Here is a 20542-nt window from a genome sequence, read left to right on the forward strand (position 1 = left end):
GTTTTCTAATGCTAAAAAGCTGAAGGACCTGCAATGATGTCACCCTGGTCACATGACATTACAGCTGCATACAGAGATAGGATGGGGAGGAGTTGCTGGATTCAGCCCACCCACTTCAACTCACTGTAGCCATGCTTAGATACCAGGTAAAACTATAAAGTTGAATATATAGGGATTTCAGGGGAACAATTTTATGCTAAAAGAAAGGTGTCAGTTACTTACTAGGGCTCTCTGGGAACCTGTCACTGCCTGTATTTGTGAAAAATGTGGTGATGGGTTCCCTTTAATTTCAATCCCCTAGTGATTTTAAAACAATAAAGATAATTTTTAATCCTTTACCTCACAATCTTACTCAATTTTATTGGTGTTTTAGCTCCTATCACTCCCTAGGCTGCTCAGTGCAAAATCACAGTGTGGGGCGGGGACTCTCTAAACAGACACAGTATGATCCATCTAGTTCTGTGAGCTGACAATGTGGTTAGATTATCAGCGTACAAGGTTTATATAGAATTTTCATCTGACTTCTGAACATTGTACTAACACACTGACACATAGCATCCATTAGATGCCTATTATACACTGTCAGCTCTACTACATTTCTGCTATTCCACAGCTCACTAGATCTCCTGTGCCTCCCCCGATAAAGAACTTATCTGTCTATAGCCTGTAGTTCTCCTCACAATGCTGCCGGCAGGAACTCTTTGTCTGTGTCTCAGTGTGCATCAGTGAGTGAGCTCTGTCCTGGACTGCAGGTGGTGGGGATAGAGTGCAGGGAGCAGAGAGAGAGAGAGAGAGAAACTCGGCTCCATGGCCGTCATACAGAAATCCAAGATGGCGTCCCCGATCCTAAGTCAGAAGTTACAGGGTCGTGTCTAGGGGAAACTGAAATTGTGTACAGCAGGACTGATAGAGACAGGTTGGACTTATATCTGTGAAATGCTGTATGTTTGTTAATAACAGTGAATAAGAGTGTGTTATTTTGTTATCCGGAGTACCCCTTTAAGGACACCTGTCTTACAGATGACCACTAGTTACAGACAGCCCTCTGGATGCTGATAGTTTAATGAACATTAGCCTCAGACTCCAGTGATTTACGCTCAGTTATCAATGTGTCAGCAATGAAGCTTTGTTTTTTCTTGTTTCTATGACAACTCAAAATTGAACAAAAGTGACGGAAAAAATTTTTTGAGTTGAGTTATACATGCAAAATATGCCTGTTCTGACTTGCATACAAATTCAAAGTATGTATAGATAGACATACAGACACACACACAGTATTTTGTTGACAAAAAAAGTATTTTGTATTTATATAATTCTCAATTTTGCTACCTCTTCTTTTTCCAGGTGTTGCAGTTTCCCAGTGAAAGCGGCCTTGTCTTGTCTCTTCATAGCCATGCCAAGGATGTGTCTTTGCCTGTTGCAGAGATAAATATCCATTCCCTCTCTAGTCAGCCAATTGATCACGAAGGCCCAAAAGCCAAATTATCTGGTATGAGTATAATCATAACACCTAACTTAATTACAAAATGCTTTGTATTGCTCAGGTTATTACTGTTTATAGAATTACTTCTTGTGGAATCTTATTTTAAGCGAACATTATGGCTTGATATCCAGCATGTTGAAGAGACCGATGACATTTGGGGCTTGACATTCAACGTGTGCTGAAATGTCATTTTTAGAGAATTTGTGACCTCGGCCATGACGAGATGACTAGAAATATAAATGAATAAAATGTATGGTAGAAACCACTACATTTTCCACTAAATAGTTTGCTGATTACCGGTCTGGGTGTAATTTTGTAAACTTCAGTCAGAATATATAAAAGATCTTTGCCTTAATTCTGCCTTTAGCAAGGTATGCTTATCCATTATCTCCTATATCCTTAGGATGGAAAAAATAGAATTTTAGAATTACAAAGAACCTGGTGTTGAATTATATGGCCATAGCCAAAAATCTCTTAGTATATCAATTGTACCATGTGCCAGCATAGTGAGTAATATGTGACCAGGAGCTGACAGATCGAAACTAAGGGTTTTTTTTATGGTATCCATGAAAGAGTTTCTTATGCAAATGTTACAATAGGCTTCTCTCTACTTCATAGTTTGTCTCAACATTCATGACTAAATTAGGCTGGGCATAGTACTTTTTCTCTACCTCCTTTTGTATTGTGTTCAATAAGCAAAAAAATCATACACAATGCTCTTCTTGTGTTTTCCCGTGTCCTAGGGACCTGGAAGCAGTGCCTTTACATTGCCTTGCAATTATGCTCCGACTCCTAGTAACATCACTCCGGAACATCACTATTTCACCTAGATAGCGCATGAGCCTAAAAAGATGTTTTAATGCTGTTTAGCAGGTCAATAAACCATGGTGTTAATGAGAGGGCTGGATATCTTGGAATAAGGAGACCATGTGACCTGGAAGTGTAAAGGCACTGCTTCCTTGTACCTCCAGATGATTTTTTTTTTTAAAGTGGAGCAATAGGAAAGGAAAAATAACATTACTAGCGAATACACTGCTGAGCTTTTATATTCCCTGGATGAAGAAAAGACGGTCATATTGTTTGGTCTGTTATGTATGCAATAGAGCAGCATAGTATCACATTGTTCTGTTATTATGTTTTCAGACCGTTCCCCAGATATTGAAAATTATTCAGAAGATGAAGATGAAAGCTTCTCTTCAGAACAAGAGGGAAGTGATGATCCATTACATGGGCCGGTCAGTATTGAAAACCATATCTTTCTTTCCTTACCATCATTTTGTTTTCAGGTTTGTTCTGAAGTAATCTTGACTGAAGCATAATCATCATTTATCACCAAGGAAACGCTCTCTACACTTTGCCCACTCACTGTGATACTTGCACAGTTTTATAAAGCGGACAACGCTTTGTAGGATTTTCTGATGCTTGCAGAGAACTCATTTAAAGAACATACATAGACTAAATTATACACCTCGGGTAATTTAACTAAGAGGTAAATTAAATTCATAAAACATTTCTCACTTCTTAGATACTTCAGAATCTCATACAGAGTCAGCAGTACAAGACCATAGTGATCAAGAGGAAAGCAAAACCCTGTATGAGGAAGATGCTAAGTATAGCAGAAAAGAAATCCTTAATGGCAGTCAGAATGTACCTGGATCAAGGATCCATCTCTAGAAATCTCACATCCATATCGAAAAGCTAAACGATTCTTTGTATTGTGTTAGCCAGTCGTTAAATAGATGAAAGTTAAGAGTCCTTAGTTGTTGATACTTTTTATTGGGTAACTTAAAGGACATCTACCACCAGGTCATGGATTGTAAACCGAACACACAAACATGCAGGTTTGTGCCCCGTCTTGCAGGATCTGCTCTTTATGCACATTAGCCTGAAGGGGCTCCAGGATCCATTAACACCTATGGAGCATGGAGCCCCTCAGGCTAATTTGCATAATTATAAAAGCCTTTGTTTGCAAAACCCAGGGCATAAGAAACTAAAAAAGCAGTTCATGCCAGAGGGGACACACGCCAGTATGTCAGTGTACTTGGTTTACAATCCTTCATACTGGTGATGGATGTCCTTACAAAGGTTTCTAGACTAGTTAGGTCTCTGCATCACACATGGTATAAGACAAAATATAAACACAAGTTTATACACCGTTTAGACACCGTAACGCTATGGTTGATTGAGACGTGATAAGAAACACAGCAATCAATGGAAGAAGAAAAGGAAACGCTAATAGTAGTAAATATTCTAGCACCTGGGCAGGGAAGGGTTTTATTGTCCCTTGATCTGATCCATGTCAGTGATGATCGCACCAGGTCTAAGGAGCAGATTGCTTACGACTCATACAAGACAAACATCCACGAAAGACACATTCTCTTTCTCTCTCATTTATGTGAGGTGTAGGTGACGTTACCTGGGATGATGTCATCCTTATTGGGGTTGGGAACCTTTATCACCATTATCTTGTCAATAGTCTTAGTTTTACATCTTGTCTGGTTACAGGGAGATGTTTCTGTTATTGCTGGAGAGGACAGTGAGCTCCTGACTTGGCGTCTATAGAAGAGGGGGGAAATATAGATTTCTGATTTTCATCCTTCTGTAAAATAGAGCATAATTTGCATGCATTTTCCCTTAGCGTAATGAGCATTCTACTTTATAAATTGTTTTTCATTGTTGAGCATATGAGTAACTAATGCAAGTGACCGCAGGTTATGAGGCACAGTGTCCACACAGGGGGCTACAATACATTCTCTGAAAAAACGAATCTGTATGTCATCTGTTTTTGAGGCTTTTTTTTTTTTACAGTCTCCACACAGATTTGTGAAAAAATGTCATGTGAATGGGTCCATTGACATGAACATGTCAATGTGAAATGGAGGGATCTATATACAGGAATTCAGATTGTGGAATGTACCTGCAGGATTAATTATTTATTTGCATTTTTTTAGGATTTTTATTATGAGGATGAAGAAGTTCGAAAGGTGAAGAAATCTCGCCGAAAGATCCAAGCTTCATCAGCCATAACTAGAGTGAGAATAATAATAATTCCTATATAGTAATAATTACTTTATTTATATAGCTTCTTCAGTCTATATAATATTAATCGCTGACCTTCTGAGCACTGCCTGGGTGGTCTGGTTCCTCTACATTTACAGAAGCGTCTTTTAGTTGCTCTTTGATATTTATCCCCATCGCGCAACCTACCCTTACGTCTTGTTGCGCATAGGGGAGTATGAAGAGGGCTTCATAGTCACTGGGTGCTTGCTTCACAATGAAGCAAACCCCCGTTGCTGACACCCTGCTAGCACCAATTGCGGGTGTTAACCCTTTGAAGGCATTAACAAGCCGGCAGCGCATGGGTGCCGCCATGTTGGCTCCCATTGTCGCTCCCCTTGATGTCATCGGGGAGCGGCAATCTGTTGCCATTACAACCTCGTGTCACACAAAGATCCGAGGCTATCATGTTTTAGGCTATCTATTACAATGTGCAATTTGCACATTATAATAGATGGTATGCAAAATCCCCATATACTGCCATAGCATGTAGTATGGCTGTACATGGTAGGTAGGATCAATCAGACAACCTAAGGTTAAAGTACCCTAGGGAGTCTGAAAAATAGTAAAAAAAATAAATTAATAAAAGTTTTAAAAAATATATATATTATACACCAAAAATTTAAATCGCGCCCTTTCTCTAGAAGTCATATAAATAAACAGTAAAAATCATACACACATTAAATATCGCCGCGTCCCAAAATGCCCAATCTATCAAAATATAATAACAGTTTTTCACTGCATTTAACCCCTTAACGGAAAATAGCGCCCCAAAGTCGAAAATGGCATTTTTTTGCCATTTTGAAAAATAGGCCGTTATACTGAGAGGTTGCTGGGGAATGTTTTACAGAGGGTATAATGGACTAATGCGGGGTTCATAACTTAAATGGGTTGAGATCTGATGGCTTAGCATATTTGTCGGGTAGGGAGAGGAGGAGGGTTTAGTAATTATAAGGGGTTTGTCATTGTAAGGAGCATGTAGCAGAGCTTCATGTGTGAATGTAAGTCTGTTGCCCAGCCTGGTGCCAGGAGCGAGGTCTACTACACACCCCTTTAGCCTCTGAAGTCTCATGTGTCCTAGTACGGCTCTTCAGCCTATGCCCACGCATGTGCAATAACCTCTGGCTCATTGCCTGCTCACCGCTGTCTCCTCTAGACCATGCGCAGGGCTCCAGAGATGAGCTGTAAGTTATTGCCCATACATGAACATGGGCTGAAGAGCAAAAGACTGCTGCAGGGCCGTGCACGGCTCCTGGCGCACAACCAGGCTACTTCATTCCCCAGTAGCCTGTAAAGCTAATTTACATTAATGAAAGCTTAAGTTTTTATTTAGTTAGATAGGATAAAAAGATTAGAGAAGGACAGTGTAGGGCTTAGAACAGAGAAAAACAAATCTACCATCAGGAATACTTCAGTTAGTGTTTTCCTGATGGTAGGTTTCCTTTTAATGATGGAGCAAAGCCCAGTCACACACAACCACTGTCTCTCTCCCCCCTTCCTCAGGAATTCTCTTAAGCCTCACAGAGGTCTCTCTCAAGGTACCAGCATGGCACTCTGTAGAATTTTATAAACCCTATAACAGCCCCTGCAGGGGAAAGTAAATTCTGCTTTTCTGTTTCCGTTACCAGTGTTTCTAATGGAATTGTACTCTCATTTCAGCAACCAAATATAAAGCAGAAACTTAAGTCACTTCTGAACAGATTTAAAGTATCGGAGGAGGTAAATATGCGGAAAATTATGAGTTTGAAGACTTTTGTTTTGCGGTTGTGTCCCTGTGATTCATCAAATAAATCCCAACATCTGTCATCGCTCATGGATTGCATAACTGTCGAAGCCTGAAAACCTAAAAATGGCTGAGTAGCATGCTAATATCCATGTTTCCTATGCTAGGTATGAAAGTGTGTAGGCTCTACTCGCTCTATTTACAGCCACTGAGCTCATCACTAATTCTCTTGTCACTTTGTTGTTCCAGGGAAGTTATAAGAGTAAGTGAGCACATTAGGTATGTCTTCCGATAAGTGAAGGAGATTTATATATTCCCCTCTTCTTTCCATCAGACATTGGTATCCCCAATCTGCTGTTGCCACAGCTATACTGCTGGCAGCCCCCATTGTGCATGGTTAGTATTATTGGTCTTAGGGGAGAGCATTATTAGTTTCTTAAAACTTTCTTCCACTGCTCCCTTGACTCTCTCAGACCATCCTTCACACCCAAGCTCTAGTGGCACGTTTTCCCTCAGTCCATTTATGGGTCAGAGGGCAGCTTCTTTCATTTTTTGAGAATTTTCAGTGACTTCGAGCACGATATCTTCATGTTACTGGTTTGTGATTTTAATCTTCACAGCACGGAGTTGAAGATATTGCATCTCTCCATTTCTTGCTTTTTAAAGTATGAGGAGGTAACGCCCCACACTTACGATACTGTCCTTTCTTCTGAATATAAAATGGCAAGAGGGAAGACCACAAAGCGCTCATAGAGTAGTATTATTATTGAACCAATATGGGTGCTCACTGAGGAGTAAGAATGAGGCTCACCAGATTAGGTTGTGCTATAATTAGGAACAACTCTAGTATTTCACCTTATAAGAATACCATCGGGGTGCGTTCACACGTGGCAGTAACACATGCAGTTTCAAATGCACTAACAAATGCTTCTTGTAAAGGCATTGTTGACAGATATGTAATCCCGCAAATCTCTTCTCAGCTGTTGCATTGCATTTGAAAATGCATGTGTTAACTTCACGTCTGAACACTCCCTTAGGTTCTACCTTTTTTTTTAATTCAAATTTTCAACATTTTAGACAATTACAATAAACCAAACAAACAAGACAGCCAGCTACATATATTCTTCACCACATTACAGCAGCAACAAATGTCATCATATAGCAGTAGCCATTATAGTAGATCTCACCTCAAGTAGGGAACATGTGGTATGGAGGTTATTTTTCAGAAAGGACATCAAAATATTGTAGCCAGTCCACTTGTTGTAACACAAATTCACCTTGACGCTAGACAATCAGACATTCACACACACATACCAATACTCATTCTCCTTCTTTATAGGAATAAACAGAAATCAGAGAGAATTATAAAGCGGTATGGGGATTCGCACATCATCTGGACCAGATGCGCTCAAATTACTAGGGGCACTTTCTGTTGGTACATAATGAGCAATAGTGTGGAATAACACTGTTAATGAGTTATATCTGTCGTTTCAAAGGGGAAGGGGGTCCTGGGCCTCCATAACATTATTACAACCTTCCGGGCGTAGTATAGGGTGAACATGAAGAAGATCTTATCACAGTGGCCATTGATTACCTCATAATGCCAAGAAGACATACTAAAGGGGACATTAAGCAACTCACTAATCAAAATGTTGATTAAGAAACTTCAGACCAGAAAACATTCATCTTAGGGAAGGCCCAGACACAGTGCAAGAAGGATCCAGCTCCAGCCTGACAACGGAAACACAAAACGTTGGGCGTTACCCTCATGCTAAATAATTTTACAGGGGTGAAATACACTCAGTGGAGAAATTTGGACCTGATTAGGAAGTCCCTTGCACTCACAACAGACGTAAAATAGGAAAGTTCAAATTCCCTACAGTCATCATCTGATAGGTCAAGGATGTCGCTTCTCCAGCGTTCAAGTACTTTATCAAATGGCGTAGTCCTTTGGTCTTGCAGCAGAGCATAGACCTGGTTGAGCGGTTTAGGGAGATCTGGGGTCTCCAGAGTCTCCAATTTGGAAAATTTAATTGTCGGGCTAAAGGAACAAAACTGGGCTCCAAATGCATGGCGTAGTTGTGTGTAGTGGAAACCAGCCGTGGCTGGTACCGCATGTCTCTATCGTATCTCATTAAAGCTAAGTGGCTCTGCATCCTTAGATAGGAGCTGACCGATGAACTTTATACCTGCTGCCCCCCACATCGTCCATCCAGGGAGGGAGTGGAAGTGGGAGAGCCAAGGGTTGAGCCTCAATGGAGTCCTAGTCGAGAGGGGGGGTGGGGAACTGTTCTCTCCTACCAGAATTTGCGCCCTGCACCAGCATACCGCTACTGTATGCATAGGAAGTGGAACATCAGATGGTGATTTATATCTGTAAAGCAAATTCTTAAGGGCTTCATAAGAACCCATTAGGGCCCCAGCCAATGCAGTGGCGGCATTGCCTTTGTCGATATTTATCCACCCATGGGTGTATACCATCTGGCCGGCCAAATAATATACATATAAATCAGGAGCAGGTAACCCATTCCGAGACTTGGGTGCCTGGAGCAGAGCTAGACTAAAGCACGGAGCACCACCCTGCCAGTAGAAGGACCGGAAATTGCCGTCTACGCGGTTAAACAGGCTCTTGGGGAGTAGTAATGGACAGGCATGGAATAAATACAGAAAATAATCTTAAAGATGTTGTTACGCCCATACAGGGATAAGGGGAGAGTGGACCAGGCCCTCAGGCGAGACTCCGTAGCAGTTACCCCTAAGTACTTAAAACTGGGACTGGGAGGATGTCCATGCACTTGTCTGAGAGGGGAAGAGGACAATTTATCCCAATTGACTCGAAGACCCGAAAATCCACTGTAGCAGTCAACTATTTATAGGAGGTATACAAGAGAGGGGCCCACATCCTCAAGATAAACTAGTGTGTCATTAGCATACATGGATACTTTTTCAATGATTGTACTTCCTACGCTGGGATGCTGTGGCAATTGAGGGTAGAAAGACACTTGAATATGAGCGGGCCAAATTTCTCCCTTGGCACAGACCACCCTTCGGATGGAGTCTCTGTCCCTAAAATACAACAACCGGGCCAGGAAGGGTCTTGAGGTGCCCTCTGGGGGGGGGGGGGGTAGATTGTGCTCTGACTGCCAGAGCTGTATTTATCTGGCTTTGACAGTCCATTTATCAGTGTTACTCACTGGGAGATGTATCAATCTGTCTGAGTAATTTGCATCTGAAATGCCCTGCGCCACATTTACTGAAGGTTTTAGACCAATTATGTGTTTTCCGACTCCTACAAAAAAAGGCGCGTCCTCTGTAGAAAGAGGTGTCTGTGCCAGAAAATTCATCATGATGGGCAGCAAACTTGATCAACTAAAAGGAAGTTCAAAGTAGGACACAATGATAAATCTGGTGAAGCAGTCTCTGACACATTAATCCCCCACTGTTCTTTATTGCTGCTCAATGACTTGGCATCTCTATTGTGACCATCCCTAAATCTACTCCAGTATTTTCTAGACAGGTTGCTCATTGGATTTCTTTTCCATTTTCTGGGACAGCTCTGGGACTTTTCCTGGTATAGCATCCACCAGAGATGTTAACAAGGAAATTGGATTTATTTACATCCAATACATTGGGGCAAACAACTACGGTCCTTTGTTTTCTGTCTGATCCCAGGTCAATTTTTCCTGTGTTTCTGTGAAGTTTCATTCGGGCTCAGTGCATGTTACTTTCTGCTCCCTCCTCTGCTTTTGAGAAGAAGACATTACACTGTGGAGAGGTCATAGCCATCAATTCTAATTTCATATTTCTTTTGGGTGAACCGGGTATTTCACTTATGTATTATTATTTTTCTGTGCCTTCTTTTGCGGTTGTTCTGACATACACAGCACAACTTGAACAAACATCATGTACCGATTGTACATTTAAAGCGTTGCGAGTGTAAGTATCCAAAAACTTTCACCGTATTCAGTATATACAGCCATTAAAATTAATATCAACAATTGCTTTTTTCCACCTAAATTTCCCTGCTAATATATCAATTGAAAACTGATACATGGTGAGAAGGAGAGTAAGAATATATAAGGAGACTCAGGCTTCAGCTGCCTCACCCCCTTGGACTTGCCACACGCTGCTAGCAGGCAGCCTGGTATAGTGAATTAAACTTTTATAAAGTACTGAAATGGTTCAGAAGCTTTTATAAAATCAACATAGAATAAGCTTTTGGAACCTGTCACCAGCTAAAAATAACATTCCTGGTGACAAGTTCACTTTACGCATGAAGATTTTCTAGTCCATTAGGGTCACAGAATATGACACCGTCGCCCATGCAGTTATACAAACACACCACAGAAAAAGTCAGATTCTCTCCCTCCCTCTCTCCCTAGTGGTGTATGGATCCCCTACACATACATTGAACACATGTAAAGCCACAATCCTTCTTTCCAAAATGATTATATGCTTAAGTATTTAATAATAAGCGTAGTACACGCAGGCCTTGGTTTACGTAGAAAATAGATTTCATAGGTTTGTTCTTAAGTTGAATTTGTATTGTGGGAGATTTGGCCCAGTAGAGTCTGAGGTAACGGGGTTTTGTGATGCAGTTCAAGACAGTGACACCAAGGTACAGTCCAAAACAGGTCTCGCATGCGTTTATTTCTACTGCAGGAACAAAATAAAACAGCCTTTACATTCAGGCATCAAAACATAAATAAAATCTTCCCCGTCTGGGTGCTAACTAAACAGAGTTCCTCTAACTCACCACTAAAACATAAAGGATGTCAATGCTCCAGGCACAGGGGTCAGGGCTGTAGTGCACTCTCCAGCCTCCTTTCAGAGACAACTCCCTCAGCTCTGCTCAGCAGCTTTATGCAGTCTAATTGGGCTGCTCCCACCACCTGTGTCCAAGGTGCTGGACAACACAACCTCAGCACTAAGGGTGATGTCAGACGTGCCGTTCGGTCTGCGTTTGCAAACGCAGACCAAGCCGCACCCACCAGGGCAGGCTGCGGCCCGATTGCATCGGCGTTTCTATGGAAATGCCTGCGATCGTGAACGAGCCGCCGGTGTTTTGCATTAAATTAACGCAAAACACCGGCGGCTCATTCCCAATCGCAGGCGTTTCCATAGAAATGCTGATGCATACGGGCCGCGGGCCGAACGGCACGTCTGACATCACCCTAAGGCCTTGCATAGTAGGAAAATCCAGGGGAAACATACCGCCCATCCACAGTTAATCCCTTCAGTGTCTCACAGTATGTAAGTCGAAACTGTATATTTTAATATATAATAATAATTGTAGTTCCAGACAAATTTTTTTTTTTCCCCAGTGACAGTTGGAGTTTCAATATTTTTTGCTGTAATAGGACCAAAGATTATTAATATAACTTCTTTACATACACTGTACATCAGATCATTGCTGTCTGGGACTAAAGTAATGCATCCAGAGAGCTTCACTAAAGGTCACATTGGACAGAGGGGTCCGTCTTTAACTAGGAGTCGTCTGTAAGTCCGGTGTCCTTAAGTAGGGGACCGCCTGTATTCCACAGAGTAAAAGACAAGGTGGCTGCGATGTGACCATGTGAGGGGCTTGCTCACACCTAAAAAGTTTTATGGCAGACTGGCCTCCTATAAAGCTGCTTCTGCCTAATTTGCAACTTGCAGAACTCAACCATCACAATCATGTATGATAAACCAGGGGCTCTTAGTCCTAGATCCAAGCTCTGGGACTGTGGTTATCTTTTTATACCGGTATTTGTTATTCATGGCCTACTTCCTACTAAAATCACATTTTAAAATTATGCTAAAGAGGGTCCTAAGGACATTCCCCTGTAGCATCACTGGTTGTTACAATGGGCAGGGCATCTCTCACTGAACCCCCCTGCTCTCTCCTACCTCCCTCTACTTGTGGAATCTAGCAACACCAGAAAGTGCTGTACATGGTGTATAGTAAACGGCTGATATTGGCAGCCTCCCAGTGCTGGAATATTAACAGAGTATGGAGCTAAAGGCCCAGCTCTTGGATCTACATGAAGTGAATAGGACCTACCCTGCAGTTATGGTTAATTGCTGAGCTGCCTGCTTCTAGCTCCATCCGCTGTAAAGTTTCTGGCCCAACCACAAACCAGAAGCCGGGTCAGCTCTTGTCCAGTTGAAGACCTAAGATTAGTCAGTGTAAGCAGATATCAGGATCAGACGAGTCTCCACATACTGCTATCCTTCTCACAACCAACTGTACATACAATGTCTTGTTTATGACCTTTTTGTTTAATAATTTGCATTAATTTTATTCTAATACGTAATGGTCATTTTCTTTTTAAGGTCGGATTTAGCCTGGATCATGTTTCACGTGATGAGATTCGGGAAGAAGATTTGGATGATTTATATGACAGTCTAGAAATGTTTAACCCAAGTGATAGCTGCCCAGAGTTAGAGGAAAGTGAGAGTGTCCTGAGTACTCCCAAACCAAAGCTTAGGTAGAGAATGTGTTGTCTTTCTGTGTTGTGATGTTCAGTGTTCAGTATTCTGTCTGTTTGGTTGTCATCTTGTATCTCTTTGACCTAGACCATTCTTCGAGGGGGTCTCCCAGTCCAGTTCACAGACTGAAATTGGAAGTCTAAACAGCAAAGGAAGCCAAGGAAGAGACATGAGCAGTCCGGTAAAATTTACAATGCTAGAAAACATGGTAGAAAAACAACACAGACTCTAAACCAGTGCATGTCTTTTATTTTGTGGCCTATTTATTTTACCATTAACATTACATTTTTACTCTTTTGGGACACTTTAAAATCTTTGTTTTTATGGACATTGGTTTGAATTATTTTATTGCAGTTGTTTAATATTTAGTATTATTCAAATTTTATAGGGAGATCTTTCAGTTGATGTCAAAATCCCCCGTCAGGATGAATCAATGGACACAGTAAGTCAGGTAGAGTTGGCTGAATCATGATCATTTTCTATGTCTTCGATATGATTTCTGTAAAATAAATACAATGCATAACATTTCTGTTTGCACTTTTGGAGTAAATATACATGTAGTGTAAAAGGCTGCAGATTCTCTGTGCTGATTGGTTCCTGAATTTCCCTCACATGACACGGTCATGCTTTACTTGCGGCATGCATGTATTGGAGCCATCTCCTTGTCGTGGGTGTTGCAGGAGGGTGTCAGCTGTAATATACAGCTGACACCCAGAGCTTCTGGAAGAAAGTGTGACACACCGGCCTGTGAAGTACATTTACAACTTGCATTGGGAAGGCGTTAAAAGGATAAAATACAAAGTATTTCACTTTTCTGATAGTAGAAACTTCCAACTCACATCACAATTCCATCCAATTCTTTCCGACAATAGCTCAATGCTACTCCTTCCCTTCTGTGCCCCGCCATGTACAACAGGTTACCTCCACATGTGTGGTGTTATTGTATTTGGGAGAAACTGCACAGCAAATTCTTATATTCATTTTATCCTTTTATTCTTTTGTGTGGAAATTTTTAGGTCTAAATGAAAGGGTTTTTTAGCATTGTAAGAAACCTAGAGAACATTTAAAAAAAAAAAAGATGCCAAAATATGATAAATGTTTGTAACTAATTGTGGTACCACGTGTTTTATGTTTTAAAAGTAGAACATTTAATATTTTGAAAATGTTGAATTTATAAAATCTTTTTTTATACATTTCCGCATTTTTTTCATAAATAAATGCAAAGCATCTCAACTTATTTACCTCTAACCTACAGTACAACATGTCTTAAAATCACCTGGGTACAGTAAAGCGTTCTAAATTTATTACTGGATATACAGTCGGCCTGTTTTGAAAAATTGGGCTTGTTCACTGAGCCAGAAGTAGCTTGGTCATTAAGGAGTTAAAGAGGTACTTGCAAATTGGAAAAGGAGAAAATATTTTGCCAATTCACATTAAAATGAAACAGCAATTTATTTTCATTCACTTCTGGCGTATATCTTATGGAGCTGGAGAAATCGTGCCAAACAGAAGTACTTCGGTGCTGATAGAATTCACAAGTCAGTCCAAAGAAGAGAAATTCTCGGCTGCAACACTTGACAGACATGGGGTAATCACTACATTACCTACCTATAGATGGTTATGAGTAAGGAGTAGAAGGGCGTGGAGATTACTAGTCCGCCATGCAAAGTCAGTTGTTTCTCTAGTGGTAAGTGCCATGTGTTCTGATATGTCGCCTGAGAACACCTCTGTGTTACAGCAGGTTGCTACCTCTTGTCTGCTACGGGAAGCTGAGGATCGAACCAACACACGAGTTCAAAGAGCGGTAAAAAGGAGTTTATTATACTCAAAAAACACAACGTTTGAAAGGCCTTAAATTAAAAATGCCAAAATCTCAATAGCACAGATAGGTGGCTTGTGTTTGATGCCTGACTTAAGTTTTGTCTATCTGGCTTTGTCTCAGCTTTAGCCACCTCCTTGTTCTACTCCCAATTCATACAACTATAGCCCCATTTTATACAATTGTTGACTAGAGGTAGGAGGTTTGTAAGCCATGGAAGAAGCCAACCAGACGAAACTTGGTTATTAAACAAAAGCCACTACCTGGACTATAGAGAAGAAAGAAGGGAGCTTGCTGTATCACACTGGGGTGTCTTTTGTGAGATTGGAGGGGGCATGGTCGACTTGCTGTAGCATGGTAAGGTTCATGCATGAATTTTACTGAGATTTTAGTGACAGATGTGACAGATGTGGCAGGGGACTGGTGCTGTCTATAGCCATTTTTGTAGGGCAGGGTCTTTTCCTTACATCCCATTAGGCAAAATGATTCATCTACAAATACAATAGGCAGCTAAATTTAAAAACTGTTGGAAAATGAGAACATTACCTCTTAGTTTTTATTTATTTATTTTTTTTAGTAGAACAGTTGTACATCTTTCTATTACAACTTATTTTGTTTTAGTCTAAATAAAGATTTTCATAGTGATACATTTATTATACATGTTATCAAGAAGTTAATTTTCTTTATTTCTTGTCTTTAGGATGTATCTTTGGATATATCCCAAGATGTGGACACGCTTTCTGAGTCGATAACTTTTTCAGTTCCTGAAAAATCTAAATCTGTGAAAAGTCCAAGGTAAAATTTTTATATCTGTAATAAATGTTGACGACTGCAAAAATGTAACTTTACTCCCATTATTATGTTTATATATTGTGCTGCCTTTTCTTTCAGTGTGACACCTCAGAGTAAGAGGAGTGTCTCAGTTAAAGAAAGACCCTCCAACAAAGGACTATCTGAGAGAACCCAGAGTACAGAGAGTGACAGGGCGACAGAAACAGGACAGATCTCACAGGTACCTAATGGTTACTTCATTTTGATTGTGACTACCATTCTTTGTTGTTTTAGACAATCTTAAAGTTGTTTTCCCTTTCATCTCATAGGTTCCACGGAAAATATTACTGGACCAACTGAATCAAAATCTCTCAGATCAGTCACTTCCAGAAACTATTTTCATTGTGCACACCTCTGATTGGCAAGGACAGGTGATTTTTTTAAATCAAGTACTTTCTATTATAGTTAATCAATTTAACTATCGATATGGTTCATAACCACCATTATTTAAAAAAAAAATAGACTTTTATTGATGTCCTCTGTTCCATTCATGGAGACGGGCAGCTACAGTATACAGTTAAGTTAGCCCGTCTTCTCACTGAGGTTGACATTGCTAACTCGGATGAAGAGAATTTCCGAGGGAGGGTTGAGGAGCAACGTTCATTTCTCTTCATACAGCCAGTATCTCTCTCAAGCCCCATCTTTCTGAGGGAGTTGTTAATGAAGTAGCAGAAGCAAGTCACTCAGACGTCTCTCTCTCTCTCTTACCTAAACCCCATCAACAGAAGCTCTCTTGATCCTCACAGAGGTAATCAGGGGAAAAATAAACAAGTACTAGTTCCATACTGGCAGCATGGTACTAGCAGTGAGCCCTGTGAAACACGAGAAGGGAGGGAGGCAGGGGAGGGCAGTGCAGGGAACAATGAATATGCAGAACTCGCTGTTACCTGTTGAACTCCCCTCGGGTCTACCACTTATTACTTGTTCTCTGCTCCTCCATGTGATGGAAGCTGCCATGCTGGCCACCATATACATCCTGTATGTGCACTGTGCAGTGTTCAGTGGGAAATGAAATGGATTTAATGCTAAATTACTTTGAGAGAGAACACAAGGTATTATGGGATCTATGGGCAAGCTAAATGGTCTCAGCCTGAGGGCAACGACTGACAGATATTAGTTTCTCCCCACTTCACCTCTGGTGAGATACTCAAACACTTTCAGAACAGAAAAACCATAACTTTGAAAAGAAAACGGTGAGAAGCACAAAGTAGGCATCATTCTGTTTGTTTTCAAAGGGGGAATAACATATAATAATTTGGTAACATCACTGTAGCTTTACAGTTACTCTTCAAGTATACAAACTGATTTTTTTTTACATTGGAGAGGTTCCATTTAGTGATAAGGGCAATGCTTCTTAATCATAGTTTTTAATTGAGTATTTAATTTGAGTTAATTTAAATGACAGGTTCCATTTAACTGTAAGTTTTGAGACACAGCCTGTATGAAAAGGGGTGTGACATACCATGAAAGAAATGTGTCAGAGGTTCTGACATGATGTACCAAAGTATGTTCTAAAATATTGATAAATTATATAGCATTTCCCAAGCTAACTAATAGGTGCCTTAAAGTTCGACAGTTTAGTACTGTAATACTTTTTTCAATTGTACTGTTATGAATCTGAACATTTAACATGTTAACTGTTAAATGTTTGCGATTTCACTGCCAAAAATAATGTGAATAAAAGTGATCTAAAGTTCACACCATTCTCAGAATTAAATATTTTTTTTTTTGGTTGTGGTGGAAGAGTTGGGAAAACACAAAAATATTCAGCCACTTGCTAAAATCATTTTGCGACAATTACAGTAAATTGTGGAGTAATTCCATGTTTTAATCACTTCAGGACTCGGCCTATTTGACATCGAGGTCGCAGCCTCTTTTTTTTTAAATGTGCCATTTGTCACTGCTGCTCCTGTAGTGCAACAGGAGCTACTGCACTTGCACAGAACTCACCTGCCAGAGACTCGTCCCAAAGATAAAACGCCAAGAGGGTAGTCGGATCTCCAGAGGCTTCAAGGGGTGTGGAGTAGACTTCACCTCCTTGAGCTCACAAAGGTTACTCCAGGCTCCCAGAAGCACATGCTGTTAATTTGCATAAGGAGAAAATAAAGTTTTATTTCAGAATGGGAGTTTAAAAGCTTTAGCAAAACAGTTTGGGGATGGTTCAAGGAGGGATAAAGTAGATTCCCAAAGCTAGATTTCCTTTAATGCTGATTGCCCAAAACAGTCTGTTTGAAAAACACATTGGGGCACATTTACTAAAAACCGTGCAGTCTGTACTATGTGCAGTTTCCCTGTGTAGTGTGCAGTGGGCACCAGATTCGTGAATTGTGGCTCCCGTTCCTCAGGAATCTGGCGCCCCCTGCACTGCCTCGACAGACTACACCAACTTTTTTTGGTGCACCTTTAACATGGGGTGTGTGATACAATAGGTTTGTTCATTATTCTTCTCTGTTTATTTGCAGTTTATATCAACTCTTTTCCAGCAGCAGCATAAACCATGTGTATGTATAGCATGTTCATCCGATGTACAGTGTGCACTGACAGCAGTACTCGCACGAATACAAAGACAGTAAGTATAGGATCATAATCTGTCTTATAATAATGTTCCACAAACTGTTTTTATTTTTTAAATTGTAAAATATTTAATTTTTGCTTTTCTAGGAATGCCCAGAATATCTATCCTTCGTCCTTCTTTTCATTTTCAGACTTTTTAGGGCATTTTCTTTTCCAGTAGACTGTACAATCTAATTTAATAACATTATTAGCTTTATTAACACATTCTTGGAGGGTATGGGAGGACCTCTGAATCCATTTGGCAGCAATAGATTTACACACCAAATATAATATGTTTTGGCCACATAGTACCATCAATATTATCCAATTCATATTTCCATATCATGTGCAGTAACTTTGTGTCCGGTACGGAGCATCTAGGGCAGTGATGGCCAACCTATGGCACGGGTGCCAGAGGCGGCACTCAGAGCCCTTTCTGTGGGCACCCAGGCCATCACCAGAGAGGACTCCAGGTATCTTTCTGCAGTCCCAGAGAGCCCAGGACTTGCTATGCACAGATCTATTTTAAAGTGACAGCTCTACCTGGGACTACTGGATTTATCATTGTAGCTCCTGCTCCGGCCCTGACATTTCTTCCTTGAGGGAAGCTACAATGATCATCCAAATTTCTCCTATTTTCTGCTTTATTGATGTCCTGTGCTGATATGAATGAAAGCTGTGACGCATAAATCACTAATTAAATTATTGTGTTGGCACTTTGCGATAAATAAGTGGGTCTTGGTTGTATTTTGAGCACTCAGGCTCTAAAAGGTTCGCCATCACTGATCTAGGGCAACAGGAGTCTAGTCTAATCCTTATATTGTGTATTAGTCTTATTGACATTATATATGAAGCGAATTTGAGGAAGTCGCCGGTGACAGGGTATCCCATCTAGAATCTACTCTCACTAGGAATCGGATACCCCCCCCACACACACTTCTGCTTCCCATTTATCCAATGTCTGTAGTCTCCATAACTTATGCCTGCTCTATGTAGCCCTTCTCACTTTATAACTCCCATTCTGTAGCCCCACTTCATGCCAACTTTTGGTACCTATTGGCTTCCCTCATCATCACTGATCGTCTGCCACTGCTATGAAGCTGTAGACCAATCTGCAGGAGAAGCTGTGCAGAGGATATATATTTTAGGGGTATTCTGTATAACTTATCATGTAAATAAGAGAGGTGGGTAGTCCTATCAGTTTCTGGAAACCCACAATAGGTAACTGCATTCATAGATGGCTGTAAATCACTGATAGGTCTCTGTCCCACTATTCGGCTACAGTTTAAAGCATAGAAAATTATACATGAATAAATGACAAGTTATACTAAAGCTTTACCCACCAAACTATATCTTAGTCTTCTCAACTATTGATATTTGCTTTTTTCATGGTGACAATTTTGCATTGATCATAACACAGTGAATGCTGTAAAACAAAACCCAGAAATCAATTGCCTAATTGTTCTCATTCTGGCCGACAAATATTTGTGTATAAATTTACACACATTTTCTTGCTCGGTCCTGCTTAGTGGGTTGTCCCTTTCTTATTTAGCATAAGAGTTGTTGGCTCCTCCCTCCTGCAGCCTGCTCCGCAAATTTTCACAAGGGAGCAAATTATATGTATACAAAATCTACAGACCGTAAGATGGAAACTACTGCCTCACATAGAAAGCAAGACAGATCTTAAAGAGAATCTGTCAGCAGTATGTTGTCATGCAACAGAGCAGCTTTTCATGGCCTGGTGTGATGGCATCATCAAGAAAATAAACAATTACAACAAGTAACATCTTACTTTAACCCCTTACCGACATTTGATGTAATAGCACTGCATCGCAGGAGGTGCGTTCCCGCAATTTGCAGTTTTATTACGTCAAACTTCTGGCACCGGCTCCTGAACAGAGCCGGCGCCAGAGGCTGCGAGTGTCGGCTATATATTATACCGGGGGGCGGGGTGGCGCAGTTCCGATCGCAGCCCCAGGACGGCAAGTGTCCCGGGGCTGCGCAATTTTCTTCCGGGAGCAGGACACACATCAGAGGATCGCTTGTTCAAGCCATCCTGAAAAGCCATCCTTTAAAAAGTTAAAAACATTGAATAAACATTTTTTAATAAAAAGAATTAAATAAAGTTAAAGTCCCCTAAACACAAGCATTCCCTATACACATGTAATAAAGAAAAAAAACCCCACAAAATCGCCAAAAAACCCCACATATTTGGTATTGCCGCGTCCGTAACAATCCGTACAATAACTCAGAAACATTATTGGGCCCGCTCGGTGAACGCCGTAAAAACAAAACACGTAAAATTCGCCAAAAATGTACATTTTTCATAAAATCTCTTCTCAAAAATGTTCTAAAAAGTGATCAAAAAAAGTTATGTGCGCCAAAATGGTACCACTTGAAATGACAACTCAACATGTAAAAAATAAGCCCTAAACCAGCTCTGTCAATCAAAAAATATTAAAGTTATATCTCCGAAAAGATGGCGATGCAAAAACAAATGAGATTTCCTCTATAATAGTTTTTTTCCAGTAAAAATAAATGAAAAACTATATAAATGAGGTATCACCGTAATCGTAGTGACCTATAGAATAAAGATAATATAGTA

The 20542-nt window shown here is 40.5% G+C and overlaps 1 protein-coding gene across 3 annotated transcripts in view; it reads left to right on the plus strand.

Annotated features, from left to right (window-relative positions):
- The window catches only part of PACS1 (phosphofurin acidic cluster sorting protein 1), a 70396-nt gene that overhangs the window by 27124 nt on the left and 22730 nt on the right, over nucleotides 1-20542 (plus strand). For 2 of the 3 annotated variants that reach the window (XM_072117863.1, XM_072117864.1), the window contains exons 5-15: nucleotides 1345-1489; nucleotides 2627-2718; nucleotides 4435-4515; nucleotides 6200-6259; nucleotides 12579-12733; nucleotides 12822-12915; nucleotides 13123-13185; nucleotides 15254-15348; nucleotides 15445-15565; nucleotides 15654-15755; nucleotides 17847-17953. In XM_072117863.1, the coding sequence (XP_071973964.1) occupies nucleotides 1345-1489; nucleotides 2627-2718; nucleotides 4435-4515; nucleotides 6200-6259; nucleotides 12579-12733; nucleotides 12822-12915; nucleotides 13123-13185; nucleotides 15254-15348; nucleotides 15445-15565; nucleotides 15654-15755; nucleotides 17847-17953 (1115 nt within the window). The remainder of the gene's footprint in view (nucleotides 1-1344; nucleotides 1490-2626; nucleotides 2719-4434; nucleotides 4516-6199; nucleotides 6260-12578; nucleotides 12734-12821; nucleotides 12916-13122; nucleotides 13186-15253; nucleotides 15349-15444; nucleotides 15566-15653; nucleotides 15756-17846; nucleotides 17954-20542) is intronic. The other variant, XM_072117865.1, reaches the window with a different exon arrangement.

This window comes from Engystomops pustulosus, chromosome 7 (assembly GCF_040894005.1).
Source record: "Engystomops pustulosus chromosome 7, aEngPut4.maternal, whole genome shotgun sequence".
In the NCBI taxonomy this organism is placed as follows: Eukaryota; Metazoa; Chordata; class Amphibia; order Anura; family Leptodactylidae; genus Engystomops; species Engystomops pustulosus.